We start from the raw sequence: 15,532 nt of genomic DNA, 5'->3' as shown, positions 1-15,532 counted from the left end.
TCTACCCATCTGATCTTCAGCATTCTTCTGTAGCACCACATTTCGAAAGGTTCTATTCTCTTCTTGACCAAACTATTTATCGTCCATGTTTCACTTCACACAAATAATTTCAGAAACGACTTCCTGACACTTAAATCTATACTCGATGTCAACAAATTTCTCTTCTTCAGAAACACTTTACTTGCAATTACCAGTCTACATTTTATATCCTCTCTGCTTCGACCATCATCAGTTATTTTGCTCCCTAAATAGCAAAACTCATTTACTACTTTAAGTGTCTCATTTCCTAATCTAATTCCCTCCGCATCGCCCGACTTAATTCGACTGCATTCCATTATCCTCGTTTTGCTTTTATTGATGTTCATCTTATATCCTCCTTTCAATACACTGTCCATTTCCATTCAACTGCTCTTCCAAATCCTTTGCTGTCTCTGACAGAATTACAATGTCATCGGCGAACATCAAAGTTTTTGTTTCTTCCACACGGATTTTAATACCTATTCCGTATTTTTCTTTTGTTTCCTTTACTGCTTGCTTAATATACAGATTGAATAACATCGGGGAGAGGCTAAAACCCTGTCTCACTCCCTTCCCAACCACTGCTTCCCTTTCATGCCCCTTGACTCTTATAACTGCCATCTGGTTTCTGTACAAATTGTGAATAGCCGTTCGTTCCTTGTATTTTACACCTGTCACCTTCAGAATTTGAAAGAGAGTATTCCAGTCAACATTGTCAAAAGCTTTCTCTAAGTCTACAAATACTAGAAATGTAGGTTTGCCTTTCCTTAATCTATTTTCTATGATACGTCGTAGAGTCAGTATTGCCTCACGTGTTCCAACATTTCTACGGAATCCAAACTGATTTTCCCCGGCGGCCGCTTCTACCAGTTTTTCCATTCGTCTGTACATAATTCGTGTTAGTATTGTGCAGCCGTGGCTTATTAAACTGATTGTTCGGTAATTTTCACATCTGTCAACACCTGCTTTCTTTGGGATTGGAATAATTATATTCTTCTTGAAGTCTGAGGGTATTTCGCCTGTCTCATACATCTTGCTCACCAGCTGGTAGAGTTTTATCAGGGCTGGCTCTCCCAAGGCTATCAGCATTATCTTGCTGAAATGTAAGCCCAGAATGGCTTGCCATGGAGGGCAACAAAACAGGGCGTAGAATATTGCTGGCCTACTGCTGTGCTGTAAGGGAGCCACTGATGACAACCAAAGGGATCCTGATATGAAACGTAATAGCACCCCAGAGTATCACTCGTGGTTATCGGGCCCTATGGCGAGTGACAGGATGGTATCCCACCGCTGTCCAGGATGTCTCCAGACACGTCTTCGGCCTGGAATCCCATTGAACGGAATAGTATTGCCCTCATTTAGGAGTCACACTTCGAACTGAGCCCCAGTGACCATCGAAGACACTCCAGACATTGGTAGAATACTAACCTAAATGTCGCCCGCCATATGGCCCGACAACCGCGAGTGATGGTCCAGGGTATCATTTCTTTTCATAGGAGTGTCCTTTTGGTTGTCATCCTCGCCACCCTTACAGCATTGCGTACGTCGACAATATTCTACGGCCCATTTTGTTGCCCTTCATGGAAAGCCATCATGGGCTTACATTTCAGCAGGATAACACCCGTTCGCGCACGGCGAGAATCTCTACTGCTTGCCTTAGTCCTTGTCAAATCCTACCTTGGCCTAATCTCTCCAGTGGAGAATGTTTGGGGCATTATGGGCGGGGCCCTCCAACCATCTCATTATTTTGACGCTCTAACTCGCCAATTGGACAAAATTTGGCACAAAATTCCTCAGGAGGACAGCCAACAACTCTGTGAATCAATGCGAAACCGAATAACTGCTTGCAGAAAAACCTGAGGTGGACCAACGCGTTATACAAAATGGCTCAAATGGCTCTAAGCACTATGGGACTTAACATCTGAGGTCATCAGTCCCCTATAACTTAGAACTGCTTAAACCTAACTAACCTTAGGACATCACACACATCCATGCCCGAGGCAGGATTCGAACCTGCGACTGTAGCAGCAGCGCGGTTCCGGACTGATGCGCCTAGAACCGCTCGGCCACAACGGCCGGCAACGCGTTATTGACTTGCTCTATTTGTGAAGCTCTTTTTCTTGAAGAAATCGTCCAATTTTTTTGAAATTATAATCATTTGTTTGCCTGTACATGTACATCACATATGCCGATTTCTGTCCCATTCGGATAATTCCTTCGTGATGAGTATTTTGATTTGGTCTTAGAATGCAACGTGCTGCGTCCTCCCGACCCAGAAATCCCGGTCATAAATTTCCTTTAATACCCCAAAAGATTGTAATTTTTTAAATAAGCGTTGTTCACTCTTTCGAATCGCCGGCAGGACGTCTTTATCTAGGCAGCGGCCATAACCATGCACAAACAGTAAAATTTTTCAATCTTGGGTGCAGTTTTTATTATTTCTGACTTTTGCTTTTTTGGCTAACAAGAGTATTTGATCAGATGATGGCAGTTATCCAAAACGCAAAATCAAGATCAGAAATAATAAAGTGCAACCACGACTGAAAAATGTGCGTCTGTATACCGTCTTTCGGCCTGATGACGACAGTGACGCGTTGTGACTTGGACTGCACTATGCACCGAAAGTGTTGGAAGCCATTACGGTCCATGAAGCCACAACTGCAGTACCCAGCTCACGGATATTGGTCAGAGCTTGGTCGAAGGCACGCACATCTCGTACGACATCCAGGATGTGCACACCAGAATTGAGGCCATGTCTGTGAATTGCTGCTGAATCCATTCTGACAAGGGAACCTCCCCATCGCACCCCCCTCGGATTTAGTTATAAGTTGGCACAGTGCATAGGCCTTGAAAAACTAAACACAGATCAATCGAGAAAACAGGAAGAAGTTGTGTGGAACTATGAAAAAATAAGCAAAATATACAAACTGAGTAGTCCATGCGCAAGATAGGCAACATCAAGGATAGTGTGAGCGCAGGAGCGTCGTGGTCCCGTGGTTAGCGTGAGCAGCTGTGGAATAAGACGTCCTTGGTTCTAGTCTTCCCTCGGGTGAAAAATGTACTGTCTTTATTTTCGCAGTTATGATCTGTCCGTTCGTTCATTGACATCACTGTTCACTGTAATAAGTATAGTGTCTGTTTTTTGCGACCGCGCCGCAAAACCGTGCGATTAGTAGACGAAAGGTTGTATCTCTCCAATGGGAACCGAAAACATTTGATCGCAAGGTCATAGGTCAACCGATTCCTCAACAGGAAAACACGTCTGATATATTCTATACGACACTGGTGACGGCATGTGAGTCACATGACAGGAATATGTTGTCGACCCACCTAACTTGTACACTTGGCGAATGAGTAAAAAGATTTTTCTACCTTGCCCGATTTAGGTTTTCTTGTGGATATGATAATCACTCCCAAAAAAGTGATGAAAACATAAGCGTTTGTCACATAAACTAAAAATAAAAAGTTAAACTTTTCACCCGAGGGAAGGCTTGAACCAAGGACGTCTCGGTCTGCAACTGCTCACGCTAACCACAGGATCACGGCACTCCTAACCTTGATCTTACCTTGATGTTGCCTATCTTGCGCATGAACTACTCAGTTTGTATATTTTGCTTATATTTTCATAGTTCCACACAACTTCTTCCTGTTTTCTCGATTGATCTGTGTTCAGTTTTTCAAGGCCTATCCACTGTGCCACCTTATAACTAAATCTGAGGGAGGTGCCATGGGGAGGTTCCCTTGTGAGACATTTGTTAGAGCACAGGTGGTGTACAGGTCGCCTGCAAGTAAGTGCGAGCCTGGGCTGTTCGCCGAGGCTGATCGGGAACTCACAGCTGTCAGCGGTCAACAAAGCGGCAGAATGGAGCAACAGCTCACCTCGTCCACCGGTCGCAGTTCTCAGAGCGCAGCGAGATGGCGGACGAAGCGAGTTGTTCTAATAGCGGGCATTCAGTGACAACTGTTTTAGTGGTACAATAGGTCATCTGTATGTAAAATTCTATGTACCGACTTGACAGAAAATCCTAGGAAGTTCTGGTCTTACGTTAAATCAGTAAGTGGCTCGAAACAGCATATCCAGACTCTACGGGATGATGATGGCATTGAAACAGAGGACGACACGCGTAAAGCTGAAATACTAAACACCTTTTTCCAAAGCTGTTTCACAGCGGAAGACCGCACTGCAGTCCCTTCTCTAAATCCTCGCACAAACGAAAAAATGGCTGACATCGAAATAAGTGTCCAAGGAATAGAAAAGCAACTGGAATCACTCAATAGAGGAAAGTCCACTGGACCTGACGGGATACCAATTCGATTCTACACAGAGTACGCGAAAGAACTTGCCCCCCTTCTAACACCGAGCGAGGTGGCGCAGTGGTTAGCACACTGGACTCGCATTCGGGAAGACGACGGTTCAATCCCGTCTCCGGCCATCCTGATTTAGGTTTTCCGTGATTTCCCTAAATCGTTTCAGGCAAATGCCGGGATGGTTCCTTTGAAAGGGCACGGCCGATTTCCTTCCCCATCCTTCCCTACCCCGAGCTTGCGCTCCGTCTCTAATGACCTCGTTGTCGACGGGACGTTAAACACCACTAACCTAACCCTTCTAACAGCCGTGTACCGCAAGTCTCTAGAGGAACGGAGGGTTCCAAACGATTGGAAAAGAGCACAGATAGTCCCAGTCTTCAACAAGGGTCGTCGAGCAGATGCGCAAAACTATAGACCTATATCTCTGACGTCGATCTGTTGTAGAATTTTAGAACATGTTTTTTGCTCGAGTATCATGTCGTTTTTGGAAACCCAGAATCTACTATGTAGGAATCAACATGGATTCCGGAAACAGCGATCGTGTGAGACCCAACTCGCTTTATTTGTTCATGAGACCCAGAAAATATTAGATACAGGCTCCCAGGTAGATGCTATTTTTCTTGACTTCCGGAAGGCGTTCGATACAGTTCCGCACTGTCGCCTGATACACAAAGTAAGAGCCTACGGAATATCAGACCAGCTGTGTGGCTGGATTGAAGAGTTTTTAGCAAACAGAACACAGCATGTTGTTCTCAATGGAGAGACGTCTACAGACGTTAAAGTAACCTCTGGCGTGCCACAGGGGAGTGTTATGGGACCATTGCTTTTCACAATATATATAAATGACCTAGTAGATAGTGTCGGAAGCTCCATGCGGCTTTTCGCGGATGATGCTGTAGTATACAGAGAAGTTGCAGCATTAGAAAATTGTAGCGAAATGCAGGAAGATCTGCAGCGGATAGGCACTTGGTGCAGGGAGTGGCAACTGACCCTTAACATAGACAAATGTAATGTATTGCGAATACATAGAAAGAAGGATCCTTTATTGTATGATTATATGATAGCGGAACAAACACTGGTAGCAGTTACTTCTGTAAAATATCTGGGAGTATTCGTGCGGAACGATTTGAAGTGGAATGATCATATAAAATTAATTGTTGGTAAGGCGGGTACCAGGTTGAGATTCATTGGGAGAGTGCTTAGAAAATGTAGTCCATCAACAAAGGAGGTGGCTTACAAAACACTCGTTCGACCTATACTTGAGTATTGCTCATCAATGTGGGATCCGTACCAGATCGGTCTGACGGAGGAGATAGAGAAGATCCAAAGAAGAGCGGCGCGTTTCGTCACAGGGTTATTTGGTAACCGTGATAGCGTTACGGAGATGTTTAGTAAACTCAAGTGGCAGACTCTGCAAGAGAGGCGCTCTGCATCGCGGTGTAGCTTGCTCGCCAGGTTTCGAGAGGGTGCGTTTCTGGATGAGGTATCGAATATATTGCTTCCCCCTACTTATACCTCCCGAGGAGATCACGAATGTAAAATTAGAGATAAGAGCGCGCACGGAGGCTTTCAGACAGTCGTTCTTCCCCCGAACCATACGCGACTGGAACAGGAAAGGGAGGTAATGACAGTGGCACGTAAAGTGCCCTCCGCCTCACACCGTTGGGTGGCTTGCGGAGTATAGATGTAGATGTAGATGTAGATATCTTTTTGGCGATTATAATGATCATGCGAAATGTTTAATATGCCATAACACAGGGTGTTAAAAACAATCCATATTAGTGACTATTCCAATAAAGCCTACTTATAGAGTTTCAGCAGCGGCTTCAAATGACGACTTTTCGAATATACTACAACACTCTACGTATCACTCCCGTGGGAATCATGAGGACAAGATTAGACTGATTACAGCACGCGTAGAGGCATTCAAAGAATCATTATTCCCACGGTCCATCTGTGAATACAACGGGATAAAATCCTAATAACCGGTACAATGGGACGTACCCTCTGCAGGGTATTTCACAGTGGTTTGCAGAGTGTAAATGTAGGTATCTTTTGACGAAAGACGTCCCATTATTTGCAGCAGGTAGCTCATCAACGAAATGATTCTGCTGTGAAATCACCTGCCACATTTCTCAAAAGATAGTTGTAGGTTTGAAACCTTTTTCTGAAGGTGTCTATTGATTGCCATGGAGAGGGAGAAATTCCTTTGCATTTTTGTGAAGAAGAACACGATAAAGTCTTTTCTTCAGTTTCCCGAGGGTAGCACAGGCCACTTCATAGTTGATCGTTAAAACATAAGGGAGAACATCAAACCGAATAACCCCTTCAGAGTGGCTCAGTGGCTGAGTGCAGATCTTTGTATTGGAGCCACTTTGGCAACTTGCAAGTCACTAACTTACTCCAGTTACTCAACCGGGGAAAGAGAACCTACAGTATAACGTGGAATCCAAACAAGAGTCGTTTCTGGGGACTCCTCACATCGTAGAGTGGTGAACTTTACCTTACAGGCAGACCGAACATTTCTGTGGTTCGATCGGGATTCTATCCCGCAACCTCTCGTTTTCCAGGCACTTTACCGCTAAACCACCAAACCCGAGGAGGACTTCACTTAAAGCTGTACTGTAACAGCGTCGGAACAAATGTGTACATAAAACTGAGGGTCTTGCAAAAGAAAAAGCAAGTAAATCGAGATATTCTAATGAAATGCACAACCGTTTTTCGAATGTAATTCGGTATCTGTTTGATACATCAAATGACGCTCTTTTCACTTAAAAATTACGAGTTCAAAACAAGGTTACAGAATCTAAAATTGCTGACATGTTGGAAACATAGCTTCACAGCATTTCTACCTCTTCCATCTTCTACTACTTGACTTTAAATTTCTATTTATCTGCCTGTTTTGTTTTATAAGAGTGTGTTAGTTGCTCCTGTTTTTATTTAACCTAAGTCACACATTTCGGCTGTCTGAATTTTTATAGGCAAATGGCCTTGATGGTACGAAATATGGAGGGCAAACTTACTCACAAGGAACAGGCGTCAGTTCGAGAAAGTTGCCTGCTGACAAAATGAAGTTCACACTGATTTGACAACATTCGGTTTATTGTACTTTAGCCACAAGCAAGATTATCTATACTAGCCTGATCACACTCGCTCTACAACCGCTTTTTGAATCGCGCTTGCCGTTGCTGGTAAGTTCCTCATGGTCGTCCATTATTTAAAATCATCTACTCATTATTCGTATACACTATTGGCCATTAAAATTGCTACACCAAGTAGGAATGCAGATGATAAACGGGTATTCATTGGGCAAATATATTATACTAGAACTGACATGTGATTACGTTATCACGCAATTTCGGTGCATAGATCCTAATAAATTAGTACCCAGAACAACCACCTCTGGCCGTAATAACGGCCTTGATACGCCTGGGCATTGAGTCAAACAGAGCTTGAATGGCGTGTACAGGTACAGCTGCCCATGCAGCTTCAACACGATACCACAGTTCATCAAGAGTAGTGACTAACGTATTGACGAGCCAGTTGCTCGGTCACCATTGACCAGACGTTTTCAGTTGGTGAGAGATCTGGAGAATGTGCTGGCCAGGGCAGCAGTCGAACATTTTCTGTATCCAGAAAGGCCCGTACAGGACCTGGAACATGCGGTCGTGCATTATCCTGCTGAAATGTAGGGTTTCGCAGGGATCGAATGAAGGTTAGAGCCACGGGTGGTAACACATCGGAAATGTAACGTTCGCTGTTCAAAGTGTCGTCAATGCGAACAAGAGGTGACCGAGACGTGTAACCAATGACACCCCGTACCATCACACTGGATGATACGCCAGTATGGCGATGACGAATACACGCTTCCAATGTGCGTTCATCGTGATGTCGCCAAACACGGATGCGACCATCATGATGTTGTAAACACAACCTGGATTCATCCGAAAAAATGACGTTTTGCCATTCGTGCACTCAGGTTCGTCGTTGAGTACACCATCGCAGGCGCTCCTGTCTGTGATGCAGCGTCAAGGGTAACCGCAGCCATGGTCTCCGAGCTGATGGTCCATGCTGCTCCAAACGTCGTCGAACTGTTCGTGCAGATGGATGTTGCCTTGCAAACGTTCCCATCTGCTGACTCAGGGGTCGAGACGTGGCTGCACGATCCGTTAGAGCCGTGCGGATAAGACTCCTGTCATCTCGACTGCTAGTGATACGAGGCCGTTGGGATCCAGCACGGCGTTCCGTATTACCCTCCTGAACCCACCGATTCCATATTCAGCTAACAATGGATCTCGACCAACGCGAGCAGCAATGTTGCGATACGATAATCCGCAATTGCGATAGGCTACAATCAGACCTTTATCAAAGTCGGAAACGTCATGGTACGCATGTCTCCTCCTTACACGAGGTATCACAACAACGTTTCACCAAGCAACGCCAGTGAACTGCTGTTTGTGTATGAGAAATCGGTTGGAAACTTTCCTCATGTCAGCACGCTGTAGATGTCGCCACCAGCGCCAACCTTGTGTGAATGCTCTGAAACGCTAATCATTTGCATATCACAACATCTTATTCCTGTCGGTTAAATTTCGCGTCTGTAGCACGTCATATTTGTGGTGTAGCAATTTTAATGGCCGTTAGTGTAATTGCACTTCCACCAGTTAATGAGCTTTCTTCCCTATCGCGTACCGCACACGATCGCAATCACCTCCTAAAGAAGGCTCAGGTGGGTTTGACACTTACCTGCCAAAGCAAACTGCGGGCACCAAGTGGTACCCTCTAGTACAATGGGTCTTCCCCGTCAGCGACCCTAAGGACTCCCCGCATCCAAGAGGCGTCAAGAGTAGTAGATCGTACAGGTCCGAGACAGGGTCGATATCTGCACCCTTACCAGTAGCTCCACATCTGTGGACCACTCTGCCCACTACACTCTCGACGTTGTCTGCTTGGGGTAATATAAAGAGACGTCACAGATAACCTTAAAGTCTTAACGGTTTCGGCGACAAGAGAAGCGGTGCAAAACTGGATTGCGAACTTCACATTTCTCTTACTACAGTTGACTTGCTTGAAATGTTTAGCCGATCCTCTTCTCTGGATATGTGGCTGCGTCAATCTGTACAATTTCTTCTCCGAAGAAATAATGCTGGTGAGAGGAACCAAGAAATTACTATCTCTCTCACTTGAAATAACTCGGTACTCTCACACTTTCAGTTCATCTCAGGTGTATTTTCCTTTCCACGAGTTTGATATAAACATACAAACTCTTGAAAGTCAACTACACCGGTACCCATTACATACAATTAAATATAATCACAATTGGATGGTTTTCACAACCAAATAATTTATAGACGTCCCATGCGTCTTGCTTCGTTCAGAGGTACGACGTGAAGTTAAAAGTCTATTGTCAAAATTTTCGTTTTTCCTTTTTTATCAGCAATCACATTCAGTAACACAGCAAGAAATAGCATTTAATTGTTCCGTGCCCTCTCACACAGCGTCTGTGGCTCTTGTGGCAAACACTTGTCGGCGTCGTTCGACTGCCCCGGTTGTCGTCCTCTCATTTCAAACTTCCAACCTGCACACAGAAACCGGTGCCGCAGTAGATACTTTTAAAATATCGGGTGTCCGTGACGGTGGAAGGTCAAGTGTCTCTAGAATTTACACCGAAATCCTCGAGTCACTACAAAAGTCAGAATACACCTTCTGTGCAACGTCATGGAACCCATGGAACATGTAACCTCCACAACACCAATCATCAAGTCTCACCTACGAGGGTACAATCCAGTCAAAGCCGTCTTTAAACAAAACTGTACGAGGCTTTCAATACTGTTTTAACCAAAACAAAATTCACTTCATCAAGTCACAACAATATTATGCACCTACAATCAGAAATGTACCACAACTATGTGGTCATCAGCGGTACAACACCTACACTGTAAAACGTGAACAACTGTCAGAAAATCACATAGCTTAGGCGCAGTATACTCGAACCAGTAGAACTCTCAGCGACTTGTAGTCGTGTCAACACCGCCGACATTGCAGCTGAAATGTCGACATTACACCCTACAAGCGACGGATTACTGGTGATGGGTCCAGGGATATCTCCCACAATAGACAGCTCGGCTTCGACCCTGCCACATGTGATTTACCAAGCAATTCCATCCAGTACTTCGAACATGACTCTCGTGAAAGTCTGCTGTGCAAAACGAGCAGCTGTATTTAGCAGCAGTGGTTGTTCATTCCCGTTTATCCTCTAATAGTTGGGAAAAGAAATAAGTTAAAAATGGGAACTGTAATTTATTAAATTTGTTTTGAGACACTTTTCCTGTGAATTGTAGCCTATGTTGCACAATACGTAACAGTTTTCATTGTCGCCAAGTGTGTTGTGTACATCTTTCCTGTATGAATGCAAATAATTATTGAAGTCGCCTATTCTTTATTTACCGGGTAATCAAAAAGTCAGTATAAATTCGAAAACTGAATAAATCACGGAATAATGTAGATATAGAGGTAAAAATTGACACACATGCTTGGAATGACGTGGGGTTTTATTAGAACCAAAAAAATACAAAAGTTCAAAAAATGTCCGACAGATGGCGCTTCATCTGATCAGAATAGCAATAATTAGAGTAGCAAAGTAAGACAAAGCAAAGGTGATGTTCTTTACAGGAAATGCTTAATATGTCCACCACCATTCCTCAACAATTGCTGTAGGCGAGGAATAATGTTGTGAACAGCACTGTAAAGCATGTCCGTAGTTATGGTGAGGCATTGGCGTCGATGTTATCTTTCAGCATCCCTAGAGATGTCGGTCGACCACGATACACTTGCGACTTCAGGTAACCCCAAAGCCAATAATCGCACGGACTGAGATCTGGGGACCTGGGAGGCCAAGCATGACGAAAGTGGCGGCTGAGCACATGATCATCACCAAACGACGCGCGCAAGAGATCTTTCACGCGTCTAGCAATATGTGGTGGAGCGCCAAACTGCATAAACATCTTACGTTCCAGCAGGTGTTTATCAGCCAGGCTGGGGATGATGCGATTCTGTAACATATCGGCGTACCTCTCACCCGTCACGGTAGCAGTTACAAAACCAGAATCACGCATTTCCTCGAAGAAAAAAGGGCCGATAACGGTAAACGTGGTAAATCCAACCCATACCGTGACTTTCTCGTCGTGCAATGGAGTTTCCACGACAGTTCTAGGATTTTCGGTAGCCCAAATTCTGCAGTTGTGGGCGTTGACAGACCCTCGGAGCGTGAAATGAGCTTTGTCGGTCCACAACACGTGACTCAGCCAATCGTCAACTTCCGCCATCTTTTGAATCGCCCACACCGCAAATGCCCTCCGCTTCACTAAATAGCCAGGTAACAGTTCCTGATGCCGATGGATTTTGTACGAATAGAATCGGAGGGTACGCGTAAGTGCCAACCAAACAGTAGTGTATGGAATGCCGGTGCGACGTGCGACTGCAAGAGAGCTGACTTCCCCGTGCATACCGGTAGACGAACCCGCTACAGTCTCCATTTCTCCCTGAACTGTCTCAGCAGCATTACGCCTTGTGCCCGGTCACCCACTATGAGGTCTATCGTCTAAACAACCCGTGGCTTCGAACTTCGAAATCATTCTCGCCACAGCTGCATTTGTCAACGGACCTTTACCCGTTCGAATCCCCTTCCTATGGCGTTAGGATCGTAACGCTGAACTAGCACATTCTCTATTCTGATAATACAGCTTCACTAAAAGCACCTTTTCAGGTAACGTCAACATGCTGCGACTGCTGGCGCATCTGATTTTTCTCTCATTATAGCTCCTTTTATACACGATTGTCATGCGCAGTCACTGACGTTTTGCTGTCCAGTGCCATCTGTCTGACATTTTGTGAACTTTGGTTTTTTTTTGTTCTAATAAAACCTCATGTCATTCCAAGCATGAATGTCAATTTTTACCACTCTATCTATATTATTCCGTGATTAATTAAGTTTTCAAATATATACTGATTTTTTGATCACCCAGTATTAATTAGTCTTTTATATGCACACAGTGGTTTTGACATCTGTGTCTACAGAAATGTTATCAAATGCAGCACTACTGGTTTACATAACACTTGTTGTAAATTGTGTGAGCGAATGTGAGATTACGTGAAATAAGACTTCAGTACAGCTGTAGAATAAGTAAACGCTAAACATTTGAATTAAAATGACCACTTACCTCATTCCGGTTAGAATTGAAAAACTTTAATAATGAATCTACTTCTTTCACAAATCCACAGATCACTGCAAAATCTAAGGTGTCAATGGTTTTGTACTTGTATTCATTCTTAATACATATGTAAGTGAGAACTCCGGCTTCAGTTTCACGTGGCAGAGTATGACAAATACTTCGAAGTCATTTTCGGTCGATATACACTACTGGCCATTAAAATTGCTACACCAAGAAGAAATGCAGTTGATAAACGGGTATTCATTGCACAAATATATTATACTACAACTGACATGTGATTACGTTATCACGCAATTTCGGTGCATAGATCCTAATAAATTAGTATCCAGAACAACCACCTCTGGCCGTAATAACGGCCTTGATACGCCTGAGCATTGAGTCAAACATAACTTGAATGGCGTGTACAGGTACAGCTGCCCATGCAGCTTCAACACGATACCACAGTTCATCAAGAGTAGTGATTGGCGTATTGTGACGAGCTAGTTGCTCGGTCACCATTGACCAGACGTTTTCAATTGGTGAGAGATCCGGAGAATGTGCTGGCCAGGGCAGCAGTCGAACATTTTCTGTATCCAGAAAGGCCCGTACAGGACCTGCAACATGCGGTCGTGCATTATTCTGCTGAAATGTAAGGTTTCGCGGGGATCGAATGAAGGTTAGAGCCGCGGGTCGTAACACATCTGAAATGTAACGTCCACTGTTCAAAGTGCCGTCAATGCGAACAAGAGGTGACCGCAACGTTTAACCAGTGACACCCCGTACCATCACGCCGGGTGATTCGCCAGTATGGCGATGACGAGTACACGCTTCCAATGTGCGTTCACCGCGATGTCACCAAACACGGATGCGACTATCATGATGTTGTAAACAGACACTGGATTCATCCGAAAAAATTCGTGCACCCAGGTCCGTCGTTGAGTACACCATCGCAGGCGTTCCTGTCTGTGATGCAGCGTCAAGGGTAACCGCAGCCATGGTCTCCGAGCTGATGGTTCATGCTGCTGCATACGTCGTCAAACTGTTCGTGCAGGTGGCTCTTGTCTTGCAAACGTCCCCATCTGTTGACTCAGGGATCGAGACGTGGCTGCACGATCCGTTAGAGCCGTGCGGATAAGACTCCTGTCATCTCGACTGCTAGTGATACGAGGCCGTTGGGATCCAACACGGCGTTGCGTATTACCCTCCCGAACCCACCGACTCCATATTCTGCAAACAGTCATTGGATCTCGACCAACGCGAGCAGCAATGTCGCGGTACGATAATCCGCAGTCGCTATAGGCTACAATCCGACCTTTATCAAAGTCGGAAACTTGATGGTACGCATTTCTCCTCCTTACACGAGGCTTCGCAACAACGATTCACCAAGCAACGCCAGTGAACTGCTGTTTGTGTATGAGAAGTCGGTTGGAAACTTTCCTCATGTCAGCACGTTGTAGGTGTCGCCACCAGCGCCAACCTTGTGTGAATGCTCTGAAACGCTAATCATTTGCATATCACAACATCTTATTCCTGTCGGTTAAATTTCGCATCTGTAGCACGTCATATTTGTGGTGTAGCAATTTTAATGGTCATTAGTGTAATTACACTTCCACCAGTTAATGACCTTTCTTCCCTATCGCGTACCGCACACGATCGCAATCACCTCCTAAAGAAGGCTCAGGTGGGTTTGACACTTACCTGCCAAAGCAAACTGCGGGCACCAAGTGGTACCCTCTAGTACAATGGGTCTTCCCCGTCAGCGACCCTAAGGACTCCCCGCATCCAAGAGGCGTCAAGAGTAGTAGATCGTACAGGTCCGAGACAGGGTCGATATCTGCACCCTTACCAGTAGCTCCACATCTGTGGACCACTCTGCCCACTACACTCTCGACGTTGTCTGCTTGGGGTAATATAAAGAGACGTCACAGATAACCTTAAAGTCTTAACGGTTTCGGCGACAAGAGAAGCGGTGCAAAACTGGATTGCGAACTTCACATTTCTCTTACTACAGTTGACTTGCTTGAAATGTTTAGCCGATCCTCTTCTCTGGATATGTGGCTGCGTCAATCTGCACAATTTCTTCTCCGAAGAAATAATGCTGGTGAGAGGAACCAAAAAATTACTATCTCTCTCACTTGAAATAACTCGGTACTCTCACACTTTCAGTTCATCTCAGGTGTATTTTCCTTTCCACGAGTTTGATATAAACATACAAACTTTTGAAAGTCAGCTACACCGGTACCCATTACATACCATTGAATATAATCACAATTGCCTGGTTTTAACAACCAAATAATTTATAGACGTCCCATGCGTCTTGCTTCGTTCAGAGCTAAGACATGAAGTAAGTTGAAAGTCTATTGTCAAAATGTTCGTTTTTCCTTTTTTATCAGCAATCACATTCACTAAGACAGCAAAGAACAGCATTTAATTGTTCCGTGCCCTCTCACACAGCGTCTGGTCGATATGCATTAAGAAATAGATAGATTCTCACATTCAATAGCGTAAGTGATTTCAGAGACTATCTGTTAAGAAATAGATACGGAACATGCTCTACACAAACAGTACGCATTTTACCTAAGTACGTCTAGTTAACCACGAGAGAGTAAATTTTTTTTAGTTTTGCAGAAGATGATTTTAGTTTTTTCAGAAGGCGAATGTTATTAAGGAAACGGAAATTAGTATGCGGAAAACTGAGAGTTAACCGAGACTGTGTAGCGGTAGCTATACCTAACCTCAGTCACCCTAGAAATCACAGTTGCAATAATAGTTTTTGGTATTATATGGTGAGTGTATTTGCAAATGTAACACACGTGATTCGCAGGTACGTGGAGGCGCAATGCGAAGAGTTGGCGGCAGTTCTCAGCCCGCAGAGGCTCCGGCTGCTGTGGAAGATGCTCGGAAGGCACTTATCAATGTCGAGATCGTAAGTACTGCCACGATTGCTCCATTGCTCCATACACAGGGTGAGAGGTCAGAAACAATCTGTAAAGTTT

At 44.5% G+C, this 15,532-nt stretch overlaps 1 protein-coding gene across 1 annotated transcript in view; it reads left to right on the top strand.

Moving 5' to 3' along the window:
- LOC124613726 (ABC transporter F family member 4-like) overlaps positions 1–15,532 on the top strand; it is a 66,174-nt gene that overhangs the window by 20,872 nt on the left and 29,770 nt on the right. The window contains exon 3 of the mRNA XM_047142445.1: positions 15,361–15,462. Coding sequence (XP_046998401.1) covers positions 15,361–15,462 — 102 coding nt within the window. The remainder of the gene's footprint in view (positions 1–15,360; positions 15,463–15,532) is intronic.

The sequence above is a fragment of the Schistocerca americana genome, chromosome 4 (genome assembly GCF_021461395.2).
Source record: "Schistocerca americana isolate TAMUIC-IGC-003095 chromosome 4, iqSchAmer2.1, whole genome shotgun sequence".
NCBI classification, from domain to species: domain Eukaryota; kingdom Metazoa; phylum Arthropoda; class Insecta; order Orthoptera; family Acrididae; genus Schistocerca; species Schistocerca americana.
The sequence above is the reverse complement of the archived record's forward strand: the minus strand, read 5'-3'. Positions and strand labels throughout refer to the sequence as shown.